Source organism: Rhinatrema bivittatum, chromosome 2 (assembly GCF_901001135.1).
Source record: "Rhinatrema bivittatum chromosome 2, aRhiBiv1.1, whole genome shotgun sequence".
Lineage (NCBI taxonomy): Eukaryota > Metazoa > Chordata > Amphibia > Gymnophiona > Rhinatrematidae > Rhinatrema > Rhinatrema bivittatum.
Window position 1 is genome coordinate 511,366,384 of NC_042616.1, and position 25,019 is coordinate 511,391,402.

The 25,019-nt window shown below is 45.8% G+C and overlaps 1 protein-coding gene across 6 annotated transcripts in view; it reads right to left on the minus strand.

The window, feature by feature from the left end:
- Positions 1–25,019, minus strand: part of NUP153 (nucleoporin 153) — a 159,566-nt gene that overhangs the window by 61,260 nt on the left and 73,287 nt on the right. For 5 of the 6 annotated variants that reach the window (XM_029590715.1, XM_029590718.1, XM_029590717.1 and 2 more), the window contains 6 exons: positions 22,600–22,717; positions 22,183–22,329; positions 9,746–9,844; positions 9,479–9,569; positions 8,613–8,738; positions 3,197–3,826 (listed from right to left, as the gene is read on the minus strand). In XM_029590715.1, coding sequence (XP_029446575.1) covers positions 3,197–3,826; positions 8,613–8,738; positions 9,479–9,569; positions 9,746–9,844; positions 22,183–22,329; positions 22,600–22,717 — 1,211 coding nt within the window. The remainder of the gene's footprint in view (positions 1–3,196; positions 3,827–8,612; positions 8,739–9,478; positions 9,570–9,745; positions 9,845–22,182; positions 22,330–22,599; positions 22,718–25,019) is intronic. The other variant, XM_029590716.1, reaches the window with a different exon arrangement.

Here is a 25,019-nt window from a genome sequence, read left to right on the forward strand (position 1 = left end):
TCTTCAGCCCTCGCGGAGGCAGAGTCCCATCGGCCGCGGCTGAACCTCTTCATTTTCCTCCGAGCCGCGCTGCAGTCTTCTTTTCTTCGGACCGATGCCGAGCGCACTAGCGTGGCCTCTGCTTGCCGCGCAGGCACCCGATACTCTCCACTTCCTTTTCCGGGCCGCGGATGGGGGGGGGGGGGGCGGGAAGAAGAAAGCACGCCGGTGCCGCTGATTCCAGCTGTCCTGCCGCGTTCCGCCCGGGCTGACAGCATTTTAAGCCCGGGCGGAGGAGGACCGGGGAGCAGCTGGGTCAGCGGGAAAGTGTGGGGACACTTGTCTGCGAGCCAGATGCAGCCCTCAAAAGAGCCATATCTGGCTCGCGAGCCATGGGTTCCCGACCCCTGCCTTAGATGCACCCAACCATGGACCTCGAAGTAGTTTGCTACAGCAGTCATGCATGAGTGGACACTTTTAAATATTTTAACTCAATTATTTTAAGCACCTACCACATTAAAAAATGCCTTAATAAAAGAAATGCACATTCCCAAAGATGGCATATTTCTATCGCTAAAAACTCAAAATACATATATATAGTTTTTTGTTTACCTTTGTCTGATCTTATTTTTCTACACAGTTGTCCCAGTCACTTTTACACTTTCCCCTTGCCTGTCTTTTCCTAATTCTTTTTCAGAGTCTCTCCTTCTTTGTTTCTTCTCTCTCTTTCTGTTTTCGTCCCTTCCTCCCGCAAACACACACACACGGCTGAGGCTTTCACTAGTGAAGATTCTCTTTTTTGTGTGTGTGTGTGAGAAAGACTGAATTGATTTTAGCTGATTTCGTGATGAACTCTCAGATATCTCTCTCTGGGGACTAATTTTTTTCCCTTCCTTGAATCTGGTAACCTGGATCAATGGTAATCTAACTCAGGTGGAATAAGAGATAAATATTCCAGCTTCTGGGGATTTGCATTTAGGTCTTGTAGCAGACCCTGTTGAGTGTACACAGGGCATTTCAGAAAGGAAGAGGAGGATCTGTTACAAGGCAATTGATCGTGAATACCCAAGGAAGCTTACCAATCTTCGAAGGGAGGAAGAGGGACCCTACACGACGTGTGGAAGCAAGGAAAAAAAAGTATGAGCTCCTAAACCGCAAGAAGACAGCTTCATGGAAAAGAAGAGACTGAAGAGGGACCCCGCGTGGATGCGTGGTTAGTGGCATGCTCAGTAGGCCAGTCAAAGTTTTCCGTGCCAGGCTCTATCCGATGATGTCACCCAGTTGTGAGGACTACCATCCTGCTAGTCTCCTTGGAGAAAATAAAAAACTTAAAAATGCTGCTTTCACAAGTATTCAAACCCCTGTGCTGTGGAAGCTTCAAATTCACAGAGATGAAAGATATTGCCCTAACAATTGGCATCTACCTGTGAATCATTAAAAAAGGGTCCGGGAGCGATCTCCTGGACTTGGGCTATCGGCTGCCAGTAGTCAAAATGGCGCCGACGGCCCTTTGCCCTCACTATGTCACTGGGGTCAACCAATGGCAGCGGTAGCCCCTGTGACATAGTAAGGGCAAAGGGCCGTCGACACCATTTTGATTACTGGCAGCCGACGGCCATTTGCCCTTACTATGTCACAGGGGCTACCGCCATTGGTCGACCCCAGTGACATAGTGAGGGCAAAGGGCCGTCGGCGCCATTTTGACTACTGGCAGCTGACAGCCCAAATCCAGGAGATCGCTCCCGGACCCCCGCTGGACCACCAGGGACTTTTGGCAGGTCTTGGGGGTGGGGGGGTCAGGAGGGTGGGGGGTTGTAGTAAATTAATTTTGGAGGTCTTGGGGGGCGTCAGGAGGGTTGGGGGATTGTGTTAGATTTTTACTTTTTTAATAAAGATTTGTCTGCGAGCCAGATGCACCCATCAAAAGAGCCATATCTGGCTCCCGAGCCATAGGTTCCTGACCCCTGCCCTGAGGCAATGTGCCAGACCTGAGTACCCAGCAGACCATATGCCTGAGTTACAGATTACCCTGTTAGTTTTCAATTCCCCATCATCATTAACTGTCTCTTGGTCTCCTGACATTGGAGGAATAACTCCTTGGGTATCTGAGGAAGCCATTGCCCCCAATGTTGCACTGACCTACCATGTACTCGCATCCATTCTCACCTGGCAAATTTATTAGGGCAGCTTTCCCATTGCTCCCATTTAGAATCCTCCCACCAACTCACCCCTCTATACTATCTCCCCTTACCAGTGCTAACTGCTCCTGGGCCACAAAAAAGCCCCGCGCAGAAGGGCAATGTTTCTCAGTGTGTTGATCGAACCCTTAGACTGTAAAGACTCAGTCTGTAAACATGTCAGATTTGTGAGCTTCACCAGGTGGCTGCTCCAGCAGTGCCTATACGTTGCAAGACATACATTCATACTAGTCCTGGCTTCCCGCCTCCAGTGCTCTTTCAAAGATAGCAAACTCAAAAGCTTTTACCTGCTAATACTCTAATCTATTAGTCACCCTGTGTAATTACCACAACTTCCTCCTATAAGCACTAAGGTAATTAATATTACAATTCAACCAATCTCATTATTGCCCAAGTCTGGGTATTTTAAATCTAATCTATTTTAGCCACCCCTACAGAACTTCAAGGGTTACCAGATCACAGCAAATTAATTTTTACTCCAGAATAATGTTTTGCTGCTTAGCACAGGTAAAGTGCAATCAGCAGATTCCAGCACAAGATGAACTGTTCCAAACATATAAAAAGTAAACACAAAAAAACACTTATAAACTGCAGACAGTGGAACTGTAGAAGAGAAGTTACAGTTGCAATACCTATATAGCCAGATATGTAGATGATTAATATATTACATTCTAGGTATAATCAATCTTAAAAATACCATGAAATTGCATACACACAGACCAGAGCAGAAAAATACCCAGAGGCAAACAGGGTAGGGAAAAAGTAGGGGAAAGGAGAATAATTACAAAATATAAAAACAAACCTAACCTTCCCTCCTTTGCCAATCTAATCACTCCTCAGAAGTTAAATTGCCTTAGCTCTTTTTTTTTTTCTCACTCACTGAAAAACTGACACAGACTGAGCAAGCTGAGCTGAAGTATCATTCCTTATTAACACTCTTCAGTATCATTTTCAATGTGGAAAGTCTGCTCCATTTAAACAAGATGGTTTCAAAGCATGTCTAGCCACATATTACATACCTGGTTTCTCAGAAAAACAGGCCACACACTTGCTGTCTTCGATCTTATTCTGCAATAAGCACACACTGCAATTCCAAGCGCCTGGGGGCTTTTGGAATTTGTCTCCAAATCCCAAGGTTGCTTCATTCTGAGCAAAGCTAGTGGATGACGACGCACATGACGGTATCGTGGCACTACTTGTGACCGCCGGTGGCATGCGAGAAGACTTAACTCCAGTCCCGGATTTCGGTGTTTCGCAGGCCACGCACTTGGTAATTTTGGCTTTATTCTGCACCAAACAGGTATCGCACTCCCACGTCCCTGCCGCTGGTTTTAACCGGTCCCCAAAGCCCAGTCCCTCTGCAGGAAGAGCTGGCTTCACAGTGCTGCCCTGATCCATGCTCTCGGCCTGCTTTGCAGCATCTGCTGGGGGCACTCTGGCTTTCTGGCATGCTGCACATTTGCTGTCTGTGGCCTTATTTTGCACCAAACAGGTACTACACTGCCACTGCCCCGGTGCTGGCTTCAGGTGCTCTCCAAATCCTACGCCACTTGCAGAAAAGTTATTGTTGGCTGCCAGCTTTACAGATGATGTGCTGGCTAGGACAGGCTGCTCAGCAGTGTGAGAGGTTGCCTTTGAAGACATGAAGTCTGAAACAGAACACAAAAGATGGGGCAAACTTAATTACAGATACATTCTTGTGTATAACACACACACACACACACACACACTCAGCATCTTTCTAACAGCAGCTGGATTACCCCCCATAGCAACACCACACTGGGTCTACCCAGAGCTACTACTCTGGGTGCCCATGCTTGAGGAGCAAGGAATAAAGCAAAACAGATTTGCAATAGGCATAATTAAACAAGAAAGGAAAAGAAATAATCTGTAGGAAAATAGACATGATACAAACTAGTTGATCTAGTCAGTGCTACTTCAACCAAAAGAAACCTGGATAATCAAAGTAGAAATGCAGAAAGACCAGGACCGCAGGTTATGCCTTTCAATCTGCTGGAGTCAGAGAAAATACTAACGGATCGCAGGTGGCACACCGGTATATCTAGGGGGTACTTTTCAGTTTCTCTCTGACGCCATCTGCTGGAGGGGAGGCATAACCCAGCAGTCTGGACTGATCCTGGTACGTACAGGGAAGCATATTTGCTTACCTGTAAACAGGGCAACATCATCTGACCTAGCGCCATCATGGACCCCTCCGACAGAGGTCAGTAGAGACATTTATGATTGTGCATGGAAGCTCCCACACTGATCGTGAGCCGCTCAGTCTCTTCCAGAACTTAAGCTTTAGCAAGGTAGCAGACTCTCCATGAAAGTGGGCATAAATTAAAGAATGGCTAATTCATCCTGTGGTCTATGGGGAACCCTGTTCACGGGTAAGCAAAATTCTCCATCGACAAGCAGGCATGAATTAGTCATTAGGCATGAGGAGTCCCAAGTGGTGGGCTTTCCAGTGGAAGCAATTACTTAAGACAAGCTAGCTCCACCAGGTAGAGCATGGACTACTCAGTTTACAGGCTGTGCAGAGCTGCTTATCTAAAGTTAACTTTCTCCTTGAGACACGTTGTCCAGACAGCCGTAGGGCATGAAGTGAACAGATAACCAAGTAGCAGCTTTGCAAATGTCCTCAACAGAAGTGGATCTGAGATGAGACACAGAAGTGGCCATGGCGCTTACTTACTGAGCTTTGACAAGAGTTCACAATCTGTAAGCCAGCCAGCATGCTATATAATCAGCTAGCCAATTGGACAGAGTTCATTTGGCAACTTCCATTCCCAACCTATTGGGATCAAAAGGGCATGAATAGCTGAGAGGTTGAGTCTCATTAGGTAATATGCCAGGGCTCTCTTACAGTCCAACAGTGAAGAGTCCATTCTTTGTTCTGCGAATGAGGAAAGAATGAAAGTGATACAATAACTTAATTATTGTGAAATATTGGAGAAATTGCTTACCTGATAATTTCATTTTCCTTAGTGTAGACAGATGGACCTCAGGACCAATGGGTATAGTGTACTCCTGATAGCAGTTGGAGACAGATCAGATTTCAATCTGACGTCAGCCCCTGGTACATATACCCCTGCAGGAAGTGCAGCTCTTCAGTATTCTCCTCGAAAAGCATTGTGGATATATGTGTGACTGACTAATTTGATCAACTTGAATAACTTCATAACTTGGTTAAACTTTATAACTTGATTAACTTGAACTGGTTGGTTGACTATAGCTGGAGACCGCCAGTGTACTCAACCGGAAAGCGTCGACACCCAGTAGGGTGGGTGCCCTAAGTGAAAGAAAAACATGGCTTATCCTTGAAGCATTCGAAATTCCATGCATAACGGCAGCCAAGGGTGGAATGCTGAGTCGGTTTGTCTACACTAAGGAAAACTAAATTATCAGGTAAGTAATTTCTCCATTTCCTAGCGTATAGCAGATGGACTCAGGACCAATGGGATGTATAAAAGCTACTCCCGAACCGGGTGGGAGGCTGCCCATGCCCACTTAGTACTGCCCTTGCAAATGCAGTGTCCTCCCGAGCTTGAACATCCAGGCGGTAGAATCTGGAGAAGGTGTGGATGGAGGACCATGTCGCCGCTCTGCAAATCTCAGCGGTCTTGAGAGTGACGTCCTTGATGGAGGCCGAGCTTAGAGGTTCGAACGGCGAACCACAGAGGACTCGGAGCACCAGATTCAGATTCCACGACGGACAAGGTGGGCGAATCAGAGGCTTCAAGTGTTTCACTCCTTTAAGGAAACGGGAGACGTCCGGATGCGAGGACAGAAACTCCTTATTTCCACTGCGAAGAAAAGCCCCCAAGGCCGCCACCTGAACCCGAAGAGAATTGTAAGCAAGACCCAAATCCAAACCTGCCTGCAAGAAGGAAAGGACTTGTGGCACCGAGGCCTGCATGGGAAGAATGTCATTCGCTCCACACCAATCCTCAAAGACCTTCCAGACTCGAACATAGGTAACAGAGGTGGACATCTTACGTGCTTTCAGTAGCGTTGAAATAACCGGCTCCGGATAACCGCGCCTCCTCAACTGACGCCTCTCAAAAGCCAGGCCGCAAGACAGAAGCGATCTGCCTCCTTGAAAAATATTGGTCCCTGGCGTAGAAGACGTGGCAGCTGACCGAGACGAAGGGGACCCTCCACCGTCAAATTGCACAGATCCGCGAACCACGGTCGTCGGGGCCACTCTGGCACCACAAGGATCACCGGCCCTTGGTGTGCCTCTATCCTGCGGATGACCTTGCCCACGAGGGGCCACGGTGGGAAAACATATAGGAGACAGAGGCGCAGCCAGGGCAGGACCAGCGCGTCCACGCCCTCGGCGCCGCGCTCCCACCTGCAGCTGAAGAAGCGGGCGGCCTTTGCATTTCCGGCGGTTGCCATTAGGTCTACGTGCAGTGTCCCCCATCGCCGTACTATTATCCGCATCGCCTGCTGCGAGAGCTCCCACTCTCCGGGATCCAAGTTTTGTCGGCTGAGTAAGTCCGCCTGTACGTTGTCCACTCCCGCTATATGCGAGGCCGCTAGTCGGAGGTGAAGCTCTGTCCACTCCATCAATTTGTCGGTTTCCAGAGAGACCAACAGACTTCTCTCGTGCCTCCCTGGCGATTGATGTACGCCACTGTAGTCGCATTGTCCGATAGCACCCTGACTACGTGATGGCGTACTATGGGGAAGAAACCCTGTAACGCCAGACGGACCGCTCTGGTCTCCAAGCGGTTGATGGGCCACTTTGACTGTTCCTCCGTCCATCGACCCTGGATTGAGCTGTCCCGACAGACCGCTCTCCAGCCTGTGAGGCTGGCATCCGTGGTGATAATCACCCAATCCAGGTCCTCCAGCGACACCCCCTGAGCTAGGTGCCGCGGTTCCAGCCACCAATGGAGACTGATGAAGGTTCCTCAGCCAGCACCAGCGGAGAGCTCTCCCCCTGCTGTAAGAGGAGCCTTAGCAAAGTGACCTAAAACTGTAAATTTAAAACTTCCTATTTTTTTTTTTTTAAACTTGATCCCCCTGAGGAGGTAGCCCTAAGCTAACAAGCTGGGGACCACAAGTCCCCTTGCTCACATTTGCTGGAGTCAGAACGTTACTGAGAGCTGTTACAGGGGAGGCGTGGTTATATGGGTCCTCCCCTGGGAATTTTGTGTTCTGACTCCATCTGCTGGACATGGAACATAACCCACCGTCTGAAATGATCCTGGTATGTACAGGGAACAAGGTGCTTATGTTTCTTGACTGCTGGTTCCATTGGCGGCAGAAACTGTGCAGTCAATCCACTTGCGCTTATTTTATGCACACAAATTTCAAACACCTAGACAGGGTGCAGCGAGGCGCATGCACAGCTCGTGTGCCGGGCTTTTCCAGTATCTTGTACTTATTAGATTGTGCGCATAAGTACGGCTCTCTCTATGTTATGCTTGCGGTGCGCGCACAGAGCCGATGCATTGCATGTACTAACATCCTATGGCGGGCAATACGACACGCCCAAAGACACGTGCAAGATGGCACCACTGCGGCCTACCATGCGGTGTGCCAACCAAGCCTAAAGCGGGGTCTAGCCGCTCAACCCTCTTGGAAGCCCACTTCCCCTTATCCCAATGGGATCGGGAACGTCGGTACGGTGCGCTGAGCAAGGACACCAGAGGAAGGTCTTACCAAAACCTCTCTCATAGTCTCCGAGGGTAATTTTTTTTTTTTTTTTAATAACTTACCTGGGCTCAGCACTTACCTGTTGACTACAGAGAGTGTCTCTCTAACTGCAGGGGGAAAGGGCTTTGGCCGTCACGCCACACTCAGCTTCCTGCATCAGCTGCCTTTCAGTTGCTTAAGAAGCAAAGTGCACGTCAGGAACCGAGGGGGGCAAAACCCAGCAGTCTGGACTGATCCGGGTACGTACAGGGAATGTAGAATTTCTCCTTCCAAAAAGCACAGCAATTCCCATAGCGAGAGGTACATCCACCATCTGCTGGAGACTGAGGATACTGGAATGCTGAGATCACGGCAGGGGTATATCTAGGGTGACGTCAGCTTTGAAATCTGACTCTGTCTCCCATCTGCTAGCAGAGGAGGACATAACCCACTGGGTCCTGAGTCCATCTGGCTACATGCTAGGAAATGGCTAATTCTTGCCTGCTTGTCGACAAAAAAAGTGGATTGAAAACTAGCAGAAACAAGCGTGGTGGAAGGTTACCTTAGCAGCAAGTAACTGAGACTGTTAGATGAGCGTCACGCCAGTGCACTAAGTTAGTAGCAGCAGCCAAAGGAGGGCCCCACTTTGTGAACATTCAAATGCTTCACTAGGCTTGATAAAAAAAAGCATGAACGTATGAATGTAGCACAACGCAGAATGCCACAGTGCAAATGAGGTTTTGGGGCTGCACACCCATAGAATTTGTTCCTGGATCCACTTACCAGGATTCTTCAGGATATCCAGTACGCTCCCCTCTTTCAACGATCTTGCAGGTCTGAAGGGCCCCTCAAAGGCTTCATGGACCTCCTCCTTGCTACTGGTATTGTTCATGGTCACGGTCTCCTTGGCTGAAAGGAGAAAACAAGTTCCTAATGTATACCTCTGCTGAAAAGACAGACCTCCCCCGCATGGCAGCGTCTGTATGCAGCAGGAAATTTAATAACTGTAAGAATGGGTACCCGAAGAACAAAGATGAGCAAGGACATGAATACATTCAGGGGTCGGGTCACATTTTTCTTTCTAAAAATACTCATATACTTTGTAAGCACAGGTAGTCAAGTAAGAGGCTAATTTACAAAGAAAAACAATATTTTTTTTTTACAGTTGATCATAGACCATTTTATTTTGAGCTGTCAGCCGGAGACACCACTCCTCAGGTCTGCAAAATGCAGTGCCTACAGTCCCCGGGAGAAGAGGGAAGCAGCAGGCTCTGAGGGGCCCTTCCTCCCTTTTTAAAATAAATACTCAATTTAATTTAAAATTCTGATCAGGGATTTATCTTTCAGCTTGGAGGCTGGGGTCTGGGCTTTAGTTTACTATTATCAGTAGCAATAGTTAACTCCCCTTCTTGTCTCTCCTCCCGCCCCCCCCACGTGAGTTTATACCTAAACCACACTGCAGCAATATTAGCAGATAAGGCATGCTGAGACCCGGTGTCTGTGACTCTGTGCATGTGCAGGATTTTCTGAAAGGAAGCACAGTAAGGGCAAGGAGCAGTTTATCCTTTATGCCAAGAACTCAAGGAGGCTCAAAGATTGCAAAAGCCCTTGTGAACGGAGACCCCTGCAGAGGGTGGGCCACCACTTACCAGGGAAACTGGACGTCACAGGTGCTACTTTACTACCAGATGTGCTCGCACTGGATGACTTCACGGCAGGTGCGCTAAATGTAAAACCCTTCTGTAGGAGGGAAAAGGACAAAACACAGGAAAGCAGGTAAGTCTTCTGCTAAACTTGTGCTACGTGTGAATCTCATTTTTCATGTGTCTCTTCTAGGCCACTTCATTGCTGCTCTTTGAGAACAGCACTGGGAGGGTGAGGTGGAAGGGATCAAGAACTGCAAAAGGATTACTTACAGCCTGTCCAAAAGGCAGAACATCTGCTTTAGTAGATTTCACAATGGGAGATGAAAAGGTGAAGACCGGACTGCTACTACTTGATGTACTGAGCTGCACCTAGTTTTTGTTTATATTAAGAAAAAAAAATTGTTACTGAAATTATAGTTCCAGATACACAGAAGATCAGGACTTGACAAGTAAGCTCTTGGAAAACTCATTTGGTCACCCAACACTAATGAAGTCACTACAAACTGTCAGGTACAATTTTGGAGCAAACACTACTTTATCTTTATTAAAATTTATGAATCGCCTACAACCGAAATCACTAGGCGATTTACAAGTGGACATACAATGGCTTGCAAAATTATTCGACACCCCCCCTCCCCCTAAAAAGTCAGATTTGTTTGGATTACAAATGACACAGATTGTTCCAGGCAGTATGTTTATTGAAAACCAGTATGCTCTTAAAGTAGATTTTCAAGGTCACAATTCATTATTTCTCTGCATTTTATTGTAAAATAAAATTAACTAAAAAATCCTGTTTGCATAAGTATTCAGCCCCTTCTGACTAGTACTTGGTAGAAGAACTTTTTGCTGCAATAACAGCTTTAAGTATGCTGAGGTAAGTTTCTAACAGCTTTACACATTGTGAATGATTTTTGCCCATTCTTCCTGGCAGATTTGCTCCAGGTTGTTCGGATGATGCTTATGAACTGCAATTTAGAAATATTGCCACAGATTCTCGATAAGAACATAAGAACATGCCAAACTGGGTCAGACCAAGGGTCCATCAAGCCCAGCATCCTGTTTCCAAAAGTGGCCAATCCAGGCCATAAGAACTTGGCAAGTACCCAAAAACTAAGTCTATTCCATGTTACTGTTGCTAGTAATAGCAGTGGCTGTCAAATTAATTAATAGCAGGTAATGGACTTCTCCTCCAACAACTTATCCAATCCTTTTTTAAACCCAGCTACACTAACCACATCCTCTGGCAACAAATTCCAAAGTTTAATTGTGCGTTGAGTGAAAAAGAACTTTCTCCGATTAGTTTTAAATGTGCCACATGCTAATTTCATGGAGTGCCCCCTAGTCTTTCTATTATCTGAAAGAGTAAATAACCAATTCACATCTACCCTTTCTAGACCTCTCATGATTTTAAACACCTCTATCATATCCCCCCTCAGCCGTCTCTTCTCCAAGTTGAAAAGTCCTAACCTCTTTAGTCTTTCCTCATAGGGGAGCTGGTTCCATTCCCTTTATCATTTTGGTCGCCCTTCGTACCTTCTCCATCGCAATTATATCTTTTTTGAGATGCGGCGACCAGAATTGTACACAGTATTCAAGGTGTGGTCTTCACCATGGAGCGATAATAATTCCCAACATTCTGTTTGCTTTTTTGACTGCCGCAGCACACTGAACCGACGATTTCAATGTGTTATCCACTATGACGCCTAGATCTCTTTCTTGGGTGGTAGCACCTAATATGGAACCTAACATTGTGTAACTATAGCATGGGCTATTTTTCTCTATATGCATCACCTTGCACTTATCCACATGAAATTTCATCTGCCATTTCAATGCCCAATTTTCCAGTCTCACAAGGTCTTCCTGCAATTTATCACAATCTGCTTGTGATTTAACTACTCTGAACAATTTTGTATGATCTGCAAATTTGATTACTTCACTCTTCGTATTTCTTTCCAGATCATTTATAAATATATTGAAAAGTAAGGGTCCCAATACAGATCCCTGAGGCACTCCACTGCCCAATCCCTTCCACTGAGAAAATTGTCCACTTAATTCTACTCTCTGTTTCCTGTCTTTTAGCCAATTTGTAATCCACGAAAGGACATCGCCACCTATCCCATGACTTTTTACTTTTCCTAGAAGCCTCTCATGAGGAACTTTGTCAAATGCCTTCTGAAAATCCACTGGTTCACCTTTATCCACATGTTTATTAACACCTTCAAAAAAGTGAAGCAGATTTGTTATGCAAGACTTGCCTTGGGTAAAGCCATGCTGACTTTGTTCCATTAAACCATGCCTTTCTATATGTTCTGTGATTTTGATGTTTAGAACACTTTCCACTATTTTTCCTGGCACTGAAGTCAGGCTAATCGGTCTGTAGTTTCCCGGATCGCCCATGGAGCCCTTTTTAAATATTGGGGTTACATTAGCTATCCTCCAGTTTTCAGGTACAATGGATGATTTTAATGATAGGTTACAAATTTTTACTAATAGGTCTGAAATTTCATTTTTTAGTTCCTTCAGAACCCTGGGGTGTATACCATCCGGTCCAGGTGATTTACTACTCTTCAGTTTGTCAATCAGGCCTACTACATCCATCTAGGTTCAGTCCATCTGAATCATTACCCATGAAAACCTTCTCCAGTACGGGTACCTCCCCAACATCCTCTTCAGTAAACACTGAAGCAAAGAAATCATTTAATCTTTCCGCGATGGCCTCATCCTTTCTAAGTGCCCCTTTAACCCCTCGATCATCTAATGGTCCAACTGACTCCCTCACAGGCTTTCTGCTTTGGATATATTTTTAAAAGTTTTTACTGTGAGCTTTTGCCTCTACGGCCAACTTCTTTTCAAATTCTCTCTTAGACTGTCTTATCAATGTCTTACATTTAACTTGCCAGCGCTTATGCATTATCCTATTTTCTTCTGTTGGATCCTTCTTCCAATTTTTGAATGAAGATCTTTTGGCTAAAATACCTTCTTTCACCTCCCCTTTTAACCATGCCGGTAATCATTTTGCCTTCTTTCCACCTTTTTTAATGTGTGGAATACATCTGGACTGTGCTTCTATGATGGTATTTTTTTTTTTTTTTTTAACAGTGACCACGCCTCTTGCACACTTTTTACCTTTGTAGCTGCTCCTTTCAGTTTTTTTCTAACAATTTTTCTCATTTTATCAAAGTTTCCCTTTTGAAAGTTTAGCACGAGACCCGTGGATTTGCTTACTGTCCTCCTTCCAGTCATTAATTCAAATTTGATCATATTATAATCACTATTGCCAAGTGGCCCCACCACAGTTACCTCTCTCACCAAATCCTGTGCTCCACTGAGAATTAGATCTAAAATTGCTCACTGTCTTGTCAGTTCCTGAACCAATTGCTCCATAAAAATGTCGTTTATTCCATCCAGGAACTTTATATCTCTAGCATGTACCGATGATACATTTACCCAGTCAATATTGGGGTAATTGAAGTCTCCCATTATTACCGCACTACCAATTTGATTAGCTTCCCTAATTTCTCTTAACATTTTACTGTCAGTCTCACCATCTTGACCAGTTGGACGGTAATATACTCCTATCACTATAGTCTTCCCCGACACACAAGGGATTTCTACCCATAAAGATTCAATTGTGCATTTAGTCTCATGCAAGATGTTTATCCTGTTGGACTCTGCCATCCCAGACTGAGATCTGGACTTTGTCTTGGCCATTGCAGAACATTCACTTTTTTGCTGTTCAACCACTCCTGTGTTGCTTTGGCCTTGTGCTTGAGATCATTGTCCTGCATGAAAGGTAAACTTTCTTCCAAATTTTATTTTTTTATTTTTATTTAGCAGACTGAAGAGGGTTGTTTTGCAGTATCTCCCTGTATATTGCACCATGACCAGGAGGCCCTCTCAACCTGCTCACACAGCATACGGACGCTCACTCAACTCTCAACCGCCTCACTCAGCACAGACGCTCACTCAACTCTCAACCGCCTCACTCAGCAGACGGACGCTCAACTCACACCCTTCACCCAGCTCTACAGGACTCTCACCCGAACTCCAGCCACGCCCCAACTCTTCAACAAAGGGACGCTCACTCAAAGCTCACCCAGCCCCTCACCACAAGAGAAACATGACACAAAGCTACCCAATCCCTGTCCTACAACACAACGCGCCTACCAAAGAAAACTTAGAGAAGCTTCTCAGGTCCCGTGCTACCAGATCTCTCATACCAATCATGATCTCCCCCTTTACTCAACTTCTGGGTCTTACATTATTCTCATTGACCCTATTCAATGCTCAATCGCTCACTAAGAAATCACATATCCTAAATGATTATCTCCTCGACTCAAAGCCAGATATCTGCGCTATAACGGAAACTTGGCTTAAACCCACAGACATAGCCATGATAAACCAACTACCTACACATCTTTACGATTTTTTCTCTCTTCCTAGACAAAAAAAGAGAGGCGGTGGCCTGCTCCTAGCAGCCAAGAAAGAACTTAGGCTAACTCTACAACCAGCCAAGTCTACATCTAAATTAGAATTAGGCCTGTTCAAATCTGACCAGCTTCAAATCCTTCTCATTTATGCTCCGCCAGGTCTCCTAGACAGACGCCTCCCCCATTGTAGAAACAATAGCCAGATATATCAATCTAGATGCCCCTGCTATGATCTTAGGAGACTTCAACCTCCACGTTGATTCAATCCCTCTCTCTATCAACTGCGAAGCATTCCTCTCCTCCCTCAAGGCTATGGGTTTCAATCAAATTATCAACAAACCCACCCATAAAGCAGGTCATACTTTAGACCTCATCTTCATAAACTCTGGCTTATCACATTTCACCCCCCCTTAATGCACTCCAGTCCCACCACCCTCACGAGAAAAGAAAATCCCAACTCTCACCCCACTCAATCTACTTTTCACTACAGAAGATCTTGCTCCCCTGAGATCCTTAGTGAGCACCTAACAAAGGAACTACTCAACCTAGAAGTCTCAACACCCAACTCAGCGCTGCTCTCATGGCCCAGCATCACAGAATCAGTAGCAAACAAAATATGCCCTCTTACAACCAGAAAAATCAATCAGACGTCTAACAGGAAACAACCATGGTTCTCCGATGAACTCAGAAAACAAACAAAACCTCAGACAGAAAGAGAACAAATGGCATAAGACCCCATGCCTGAGCACACTAGTTGCCTACAAATCAGCCCTCCACTCCTACAGGTCCTCCACTCTTCGAACAAAAAAAGATTTTTACGCCCACAGAATCCACGACCTCGTTTTTGATGCCAAAGCCCTATTCTCCTATGTATCGGAGCTCATGAAAACCATCATCCCACCCATCCCGGATGATCAAGCACAATCAACGGCAAATGAACTCGCAACTTTCTTCCAGAGCAAAATATCCAACCTACTAACACTCCTGCCCATCATCCCTACCTATACTCCCATCTCCATCTCTCTCGTCAAACACCAGAACCACATTGGATTCATTTGAACCTACATCCGCCCTAGAGATAGAATCCTTAATAAAGAAAATGAAACCCTCATACCATCCCCCTTGATCAAATCCCAACTAAACTACTCCTATCGGTGCCAGATGCCATTTCCAAACATCTAGCACAGGGGTCGGGAACCCATGGCTCGCGAGCCAGATATGGCTCTTTTGAGGGCTGCATCTGGCTCGCAGACAAGTGTCGCCATACTTCGCGGTTCCCCGCTGACCCAGCTGCTCCCCGGTCCTCCGCCGCCCGGGCTTAAAATGCTGTCAGCCCGGGCGGAACGCGGCAGGACAGCTGGAGTCAGCGGCATCGGCGTGCTCTCTTCTCCCCCCCCCCCCCCCCCGCGGCCCGGAAGAGGAAGTGGAGAGCATCGGGTGCCTGCGCGGGAAGAAGAGACCACACTAGCGTGGTCTCTTCTTCCGCGCAGGCACCCGATGCTCACCACTTCCTCTTCCGGGCCGCGGGGGGGAGGAGAAGAGAGCACGCCGACTGGAGTCATCCGGGTGCCTGCGCGGGAGTCATCGGGTGTCAGCCGGGTGCCAGCGCTGGAGTCATCGGGTGCCTGCGCGGGTCTTCCCGCGGCACCCGATGCTCTCCACTTCCTCTTCCGGGCCGCGGGAAGAAGAGAGCACCGGCGTGCTCTCTTCTTCCCGCGTGCCTGCGCGGGAAGACCCGCGCAGGCACGCTAGTGTCCGACGGGAAGAAGACTGCAGCGCGGCTCGGAGGAAAATGAAAATCTTCAACCGCGGCCGATGGGACTCCGCCTTCGCCTCCGCGAGGGCTGAAAATGAAGGAGGTTAGCGTTGGGAGGTGGCTGCTGCTGCCGCGAGTTCCCGGGGGGGGAAGGGGGAGAGAGAGAGTGAATGAATGAGCGAGCAAGCATGTGTGTTTGAGATCCTGTGTGTGTGAGTGAGAGATTGCATGTATGTGAATGATTGAGAGCCTGTATATGTGAAAGAGAGTATGTCTGTGATTGAGATCCTGCCTGTGAGAGAGAGAGCATGAATGTAAGTTTACCATTGGGAACCTGTATGTGTAAGTTTGTAATTGAAAACCTGTTTGTTTGAAAGAGTATGTGTGTATGATTGAGATCCTTTGTGTGTGAGAGAGATCATGTGTATGTATGATTAAGAGCCTGTGTGTATAAGTAAGAGAGAGATCATGTGTGTCTGTGTCTGATTGACAGCTGGTTTAGGTGATGGAGCATGTGAGTATGTGATTGAGAGCCTGTGTTTAAATGAGAGAGAGAGACCATGTGTGTCTGTGTGATTGAGAGCTGATTTAGGTGAGGGAGCATGTGAGTATGTGATTGAGAGCCTGTGTTTAAATGAGAGAGAGAGACCATGTGTGTATGTGTGTGATTGAGAGCTGATTTAGGTGAGGGAGCATGTGAGTATGTGATTGAGAGCCTGTGTGTAAATGAGAGAAAGAGAGGACATGTTTGTAAGCATGTGAATGAGAGTCTGTGTGTGAGAGAAAAAGACAGCATGTATTTATGTGATTGAAAGCCTGTGTGTGTGTAAGCGTGAAAAGATAGACAGCATGTGTGTAAATGTGTAATTAAGAGCCTATATAAGTGAGAGAGAAAAAACATTTGTATATGTGAGTGACTGAGAGCATGTGTGTATAGGTGTGTCATTGAGAGCCAGTGTGAGAGAGAGCGCTGGTATGTGACTGAGAGAGGAGAAAGTTCCAAGCAAACCACCCCACCTCCTACTAATTCAGAACAATCTCAGGACACCTGGATATCAAACGTTCCCAGGTATGCAGAGCAAAAAAATTTTTGTATCCTTATTATTTTTCATTACTGGGTCTTTGTGTCTGCTATTTTGAAATATTTTGTTGGTATCTGGAAATGTTTTATATGAGTTTTTAATTATTGGATATTCCACTCATCAGCTGTTTCGAAATATGTTCTTTTTGTTAGTACAGTTTTACTGCTGATGATTTTATATTTCTTGATTTGTTTTATAAGGATGTGTGATGTTTCTTTTTTCCTTTGTTACACTGCATACAGAGACTCTGGCTTGTTGCAGTTTCCAATTCAGTTTTTGTCTGCATGCTTCTTGTTATGCGTTTTGGTCTCTTTATTCTATGTTAGGTGAGGGACAGCACGTGATTCAGGTGAGGTTTTCTGCTGGCGTGTAGTTTCTGTGTAGGACTCTATAGCAGCCTGACTTGGTCCGTTTTCCTAATAGGAGATGTATTGGTGTCTTAAGGCCTGGTGTAATATTTTCAGAGACTTATTGTACTTTAAAAGTGTGATCTTACATAAAATGCACACATTTACTTGTATTTAGTTTTAAACATATTGTATGGCTCTCATGGAATTACATTTTAAAATATGTGGCGTTTATGGCTCTCTCAGCCAAAAAGGTTCCTGACCCCTGATCTAGCAGATATCATAAACTGCTCACTATCCCAAGGAATTTTCCCTGACATACTGAAACTTGCCACTCTCAAGTCACCCCTTTATAGAGTCTAAAGCACCTGGATCCTTTAGCACGACCCCTCATGGTAAAGGAGCGCTGCATCTGTTTCTTATCCTTTGGCAAATGAGGAACCAGAGATTCGCCCCACTTACTGGCTAGTTTCTCCAACTCACTCTCAAATAAAAGCAAGCTGTTAAAAGGGTAACTTGGTGAGGTTAGCCTTGGAGGTCGCATCTGCTGACCAATTTCTCAACCATAACTAGTGCTTGGCAGCTACTATTGAAGCCACCCCTCTGGCTGAAGTGCAAACCAAATCACAGTCCATATCGGCCAAGAAGGCAGCAGCTGGTTCCATAACTGCCCTGGAATTAACCCCCGAGTCAACCACCTCCTGGGAGAGAAACAAACAAGAGCAAGCCACCAAGGAACAACAAGAAGCGATCTGTAAGTTCATTGCCACTATTTCAAATGCCTACTTGAGGACAGTCTCAATCATTTTATCATGAGCATCCTTCAAGGCTGCTCCTTTTTCCACAGGAAGTGGTCTGCTTGGCAACTGTACACACAAGTGCATCTACCTTCGAAAAACATAAGCGCTCTTACCACTGGATCCAGAGGGTAAAGGCCTTCCAAAACCCAACCCCCTTTGAAATTAGCCTCTGGGGCACTCCACTCAAAATCAATCAATTCTTGAATGGCCTTCAAAACTGAGAAAAAAAACCAAGAGGCTTTACGCAAGGAAACCAAAATGGGATTTTTCTTTGGCTCAGACACGGAATCTGTGCTAGGGACGCTGAGCATTTCCAAGGTCTGGGAGATCAGAGCTGGTAGTTCATCTCTATGAAAGAACTGTAACATAGTTCTATATGATTCTATTCCTGCAGGGATTTTGCAATCCTGCAGATATTCAGGATCAGCATCATCATCAGTGCCATCTTGGTCTCTATCTGTAGGACCTGCTGCCACTCTAGGAGTACTCCTAGCACCAGATCAGGGCCTAGCCAGAGGGAGACTGCTCAACCAGATTTAGACCTCGTCAGAGGAAGGTAAGTACGGCTGTTCGAGCCTTGGAGACTTAGAAGTAAAGGTTTCTACCTTACCCGGTCTCGGCGCTTAACGGTCGCATGCCGGGCGGTCTCCAGCTGTGGGGGGAGAGGGAAATACCTTCACCGCCATGCTCGAATCCGCACCCGCTGCCTTTCAGCCACCCTGGGGGCTATGTCCACACCGGGAATCGGCCGGCGGACTAAGGCTCACCTCTGAGGATATCGAAGCGATCTCAGGAAAGTCTCTGGAGGAGGGACAGTTAGGTTTTACCGCAGGAGAAGTGGGACTCTCTTCTTAAAGGTAAATTTTCTTTCTTGTAAATGTTACACTATTCTCTTTTGGATAGTGTCCGCATCTGCTATGGGAGACGGAGAAATACTGAAGAGCTAAGCATGCTGCACAGGGTATATGTAGGCTGACGTGAGCTTTGAAATCTGACTCAGTCTCCCATCTGCTATCAGGAGAGCACAATAACCACTGGTCCTGAGTCCATCTGGCTACACGCTAGGAAAAAGCCATTGAGGCTTACTTTGTGGCGTGCAACCAAGAAGCCTAGGAACAGGGCCTAACCAACTGAGGCTGCTCAACCTGCCAGGTTGCCACGTACCTCGACCTCCCCTGGAGCGGGATGAACATTAGAATGGCGCGCCGAGAACGGAGACTGGGAGGAAGGAAGCCCTAACTGAACTCTTCTTCACTGTCTGTTTTTTTTTTTTTTTAAACACTTACTGAAGCTCAGCCTTACCTGACTCAGTACAGAGACGGTCTCCTGCTGCAGGAGGAGAGGAAAATTGCCGTCACTGCTGCACTCAGCTTCTTGTGCCCGCTGCCTTTCAGCTGCACAAGCAACTAAGTCCACGCCGACTGAAAAAACAGCTGCCGGACCAAGGTACACCTCTAAGAGACCACAGAAATCACCTCAGGAATTCTCAACTGCGGGAGGGACCTTATGGTATCACCGCAAGAGAGTGGGGCAAATCCTCTCTTTTCTCCTTAATTCTCCTATTTTCTCAAATCGAGCAATCCCCAGAGGAGAGATGCACGTCCACCATCTGAAGGAGACAGAGAATACCGGCAGGCTAATGTCACTTGCGGGGGTTATGTACTGTAACATCAGTTTGCTTCATCTCCATCTGCTGGCAGGGGAGTATAGACCCACTTCTTGTGGATTCATCTGACTGGTCGCTAAGAAATAGCTCCTTTACCACTTTATGTAAGGGAAAGGTTTGCCGGCTTCAAGCCAGCCATGATTTGATCTCCCTCCGACTTTTGTCCTTAACTTCTGCAATAGTGAAAACCCTTAAGATCGTACAAAGATGGCAGATCTTCCTTCATTTATAACCAAATCACCAGTGATCTGTCCATCTCCACTGAGTACTACCCCCTCCTTCAATTTGTCACCCTCATCGCTCCTGCAAATTCTCAGTGATCTCAATGAGACACCAAATTTTACTAATCTCGCCTCTCCTGGCTCCCATTTCTCCTCACCTCGCGGCCTTTTCCTCAAAAGGGACCAAGATGACTCCTCTCTCCTTTCTCCACTCCTTCTTGGGGGGGAAGAGAACAGCATCTGTACTTTTGTACTCCCCAAGACTTGCTGTAGCAAACAAATTAAATACACGGGATAGGGAAGAAATAGTTGTGGGAGATAATGTTGCCCTAGGAGCAGTGGACACTCCCAGAAATCCCAGGCAACAAGCTCCTACTGGAACCAGGCTCTGTCAGTCCCAAGAGAGAAGGTCCAATAATGGTTTCCTCTCCACCACACAGCTCCAAAATAACCGAATTCCCGTTGCAGTTTAAAGTGCACTGGTGGGAATGGGATGAAAGGCCGGTTGCACTGCTGATGAAACCCCCCCCCCCTCCCGAGAGGCAATTTCCTGCCACTCAACTAAATTCCAACCTCCTCCCTGCACTGGACACAGAACATAACGTTCCTTGCTCCTGCTCATAGGAGTCTGCAGGAGGAATACAGAGTCCTGCGTTTGTTCCATTCCAGTGGCCTGGCAACCCTTTCCCTAAGCGTACTTGCCCTGAGCCTCCTTGCGGTAACATTATCCTCAAGCCCCAGAGGCAACCTGAGTCTCTCTCTTCCTTGCAACAGCCTAAGACCTTCTGCCAAGAGTAGCTGTTCCTTTTCCTTTTTTTTGTTTTAAACTTTCTTGAAAGCAACAGCCGCCCAAAATGGATCTTCAACTTAAGAGGATGAGAGAAAACAGCCACCAGCCTCCCCAGATTAGGAGGGGGGGTGGGGGGGGGAGAGGGACAGCAGATAAGGAAGAAGATTGGGGTGCCAAAAGGGAACAAGAGGACTAAAAAAAAAAAACCAAAAAAATACTCTACCACACTGATGACACAGCTGGCCACCCCTAATCAAGGCACTTGGGCACTGGAAGGCCCCTGGACTCCGGCAGTGCTCTACTGGAGGAGGATCTAAGACAGTTACCCCAGCTCCTCAGATTTCATTTTCACCTAGCCCAGACCAGGCATCAGCTGGCAGCATGGGAAACTTGCCTACCATCTGCTGGAGACAGAATACTCAACCACTATCAATCCACAGGTTCGCCATGTTCTTGAGTGTACCGGGCAGCGCGCTGCGAGCATTTTTAGAGTTATCAATGGATTTAAACAAAGAATTAAGGAGAGCTGAGATGTGCAGCGGTTAAATGGCTTCCCCTGATGAAGAAGCAATTCGAAACTGGGCCTCGTTGGGGTAAACTTGCCAACGGTTGTATGGAATTCTCAGGATTTAAGCTCAAGCTAAGTGACATTTAGAATAACATTTATTTAAAACTTTTGGAGTTTTTGAATGTTCAACTGGTGAACTGTTTCTACCTTTGCTCAGAACTTTTCACACTTTTTTTTTTTTTTACAGAAAAACTTTTGGAATATATAAAAAAAAACAAAAAAACTTTTTTTGAGAAAAATAAAAGGACTATAGGGTGGACGGTGGTGTTCATGATTAAAAAAACAAGTATGGCACACTGGGATACTGCCCTGAAACTATGAAACATCATCCTACACTCTTCAAAAATGTCTTTAAAAAATCCCTTTGGGGTGAAAAAAGTAAGTATGAAAAGCAAGTCTGAAGTTTATTTTTAAATTATAGACCAGTGTTGGTGAATTTTTTGAAAGAGATTAAGATGCAATAACATTCATAGGATAATATATTTAAAAGAATCATTGGATGTGGGATGTTTAGTGCGATGGAGACAGAATACTGGCAGGCTGAAATAGCATTGGACTGTATATATAGGATGATGTCAGTACACCTGTTGCTCTGTCTCCACCTGCTGGTAGGGGATAATAAACCTATGCGCCTGGACTGGTCTACTGGCCAAAGAGGAATTAAGTCTTAATAAAAGATATAGAAGGGTAACTCTTTAAAGAGTTTATTCAAATGGTCAAGATGTGACTTTGATGGAATTTATTGACAGAGGAACTTTCCACAAGTCTTGAGATGTAAAATTTTTCAAAATGGATTGCTTCTGGATTTCAGTGTGTATTTATCAGATTTTTTGGCAGAGATAGACACTGAGTGCTTTCTAATTATAAAGTAATATGTACATGGGTGTATTGTACAAACTTGTTTATAACCTGAAATTCAACAAGATCACAAAAAAAAAGTACACATCCAAGTAAAAGAAGAGGACCGCTAGTTAATGTACAAAGACAAAAGTGAAAACTGATTTCCTAAAAATAACTCATTATTGCAGTAATAATTTAAAAAGTTACCTTATTAACCACTGGCTGTGCAACCGAGGAAGACAGTGAAGCTGTTGCACTGGGGAGGGGGCTAGGGCTAAGGCTGAAACTAAAATTGGGCAGTGCAGAGGTGCTGATGGGCAGAGAGATTTTGGGTAGGTCTGGTACCGACACTTCCTATGAAAGAGCAATAAATGCATAGATAAATATTTTGTAAAAATTAGCCCTTGTGTCTAATGCATACAATAAAATACATCTTGCATTACATTTCTCAATTTTCTACATTGGCAATGCAGCATTAAGAAGCAAAATTTATTAAAGTGTAAATGATTCCTGGAAGTAGCTGCACGCACAGAAATCTGGGACAGGCTTTCTAGACAATGTTTACATGCTGCATTTGGAAGACAAAAACACAAAACAAACCTGAACCCTTTTGCTTGATCTCACCTCATCTTCAAGATCACCTTTAGCCACGTAGTGGGTTCCCCTCTCCCTCCTCATCTTGCCACCTCCTGAAGATAGCCCATTGGTAGCTGGGGTGCTGAACTTCGGATAAGAAAAACTGCTGGTACAAGAACATGAATTGCAATGAGAGACTGGAGACTTTTTTTTTTTTTTTTTTTTATTCACAGCATCACCGCATCACTTTTACCAGCTTCTGAAAGTGTAACCCTGGGGAACCCTCCCTTTTGTCCTCTCCAGTGTAGGACTCATCGTGGCCTCACTGTACTGAACAAAGCCCAGCAATGAAAGAGTTGCAAAAAGCCAAACCCACAGCCACAGACAACTAGATTGCTGGCCTGCAGTGCTGGCCCAGCCACCAAGGTGGACACATTCCAAAGTGGCCAAAAATCAATGATTTATTTTTAATTAAAAATTTAAATCTGATTTTCTAAAGTCATCAATAAAATACTAAATTTATTTTTATTTTAAAAAATTCCCTATGGTGACTTGCACTTTTATCACTTTTGTTTTACTCCTAAACCTCTACAGTTATACTAGCTGAAGACAAAATTCATGCAAAAAGCAGGATTCGGTGGCTGTCAACTGTCCTGTACAATTAAATCTCATCACAAACATGTTAAACCTACATTTATAGTTTCATTAAAAAGAATGACTTCATCGCTGTCTCACATACACACACACACACACATTCAGTTACATACCAATGAAACACGGGCAATCATTTCAATTTATCAGCTCATGAAAATGTCTCTAGCCTGTCAAGCACTGCCCAGTAAATACTAGCTCTTGCTTTAAGAAAGCACTGGGCTTTCAGTTTCTATTTCTCAGCAAATTAAAGTCACATGTGCAAAAACACACAAAGGCTGAATAAGACTGCTGCTGTTCTGTGGTGCTGGAGATGAGCCAAGCAAGGCAGAGTAGAGACAGACAACATAAACCAGAGGAAGAGTAGAAAGGAATAATTGAGTGACGTGGAAATAAAATGGTATGACATTTAGTACACACAGAACTTCCAATAATTCGCCACCACCACTTTGCCACAGAAAAACTACCATGGCTTCTGGGGATATTTTAAAGAAATTCCTTCGCTGGGTATAAAAGGAATACATATCAAGTATAGGCAAGGCAAGGAGACACAGGGCCTAGTTGCAAGAATGAAATATCATATTTCTTAGCGTGTAGCCAGAAGGGACTCAGGACCAGTAGGTTATGTATTCTTCTGCTAGCAGATGGGGGACGGAGTCTGGTTTCAAAGCAGAGAACCGGTGACCGGACCAAGGCACATCTCTGAGGGATCTCTGAAATCACCTCAGGAATTCTCAACTGGGGGAGGGAACCTTAGGTATCACCGCAGGAGAACGGGGCTCAATTTTCTTTTAAAGTGATGGTAAAAATGTCTTTGTTTGTGCTGCAATCCCGCTAAAACCGTGCTAGTGTGGGAATAGCATCCACATCTGCTAGGAGACAGAGAGATACTGAAGAGCTGAGGTCACTGCAGGGGTATATCTAGGGTGATGTCAGCTTTGAAACCCGACTCCGTCCCCCATCTGCTAGCAGAAGAATACATAACCTACTGGTCCTGAGTCCTTCTGGCTACACGCTAGGAAATATATTTCATTCTTGCAACTAGGCCCTGTGTCTCCTTGCCTTGCCTATACATGATATGTATTCCTTTTATACCCAGCGAAGGAATTTCTTTAAAATATCCCCAGAAGCCATGGTAGTTTTTCTGTGGCAAAGTGGTGGTGGCGAATTATTGGAAGTTCTGTGTGTACTAAATGCCATACCATTTTATTTCCACGTCACTCAATTGTTCATTTCCACTCTGCCTCTTTCTACTCTGCTCCAGTAAGTCTTTCCTCCGGTCTCCTTGCTCGGCAAGCCCTACCGACTTCGTTCCCAATCTCCGTTCGAGGGAGGGAAGGGGGTTCCAAGCAGGTTGAGCGGCCCCCCGATGGGCTAGACCCCATTTTCGGTCCGGTCGACTTGCCACGTGGCGATCTGCGGCAGCACCATCTTGCGTACGGTTTGGTGCGGCACCATTTTCCCCCTTCGGCCGTCTGTACGCGTGGTGCGGGCCGGCCTTCTGTGCGCGTAAATACGCGCATAGCTGCGCACATAACTTCACGCACAACTGACCGCTTACACATATGTGTGCCGAGGCTAGTCGATGCATGCATGATATACAATAACCAGCTAAATGCACAAACCACACAGGCTATGAGCCCCAGCAGCAAAGATGCTCAGGCAACATTCTCTGCGCGGCCTGCCATATTAGAGCCGCACAGTCTGACCTGGAATCCTGCCTATCAGGTCGATACAGTAACGTTGAGTTAAAGATTCCCGGTCTGTAACGTGCTGGGAGCGCACAATACAGACGAGTAAGGCCATCCAGCGATACA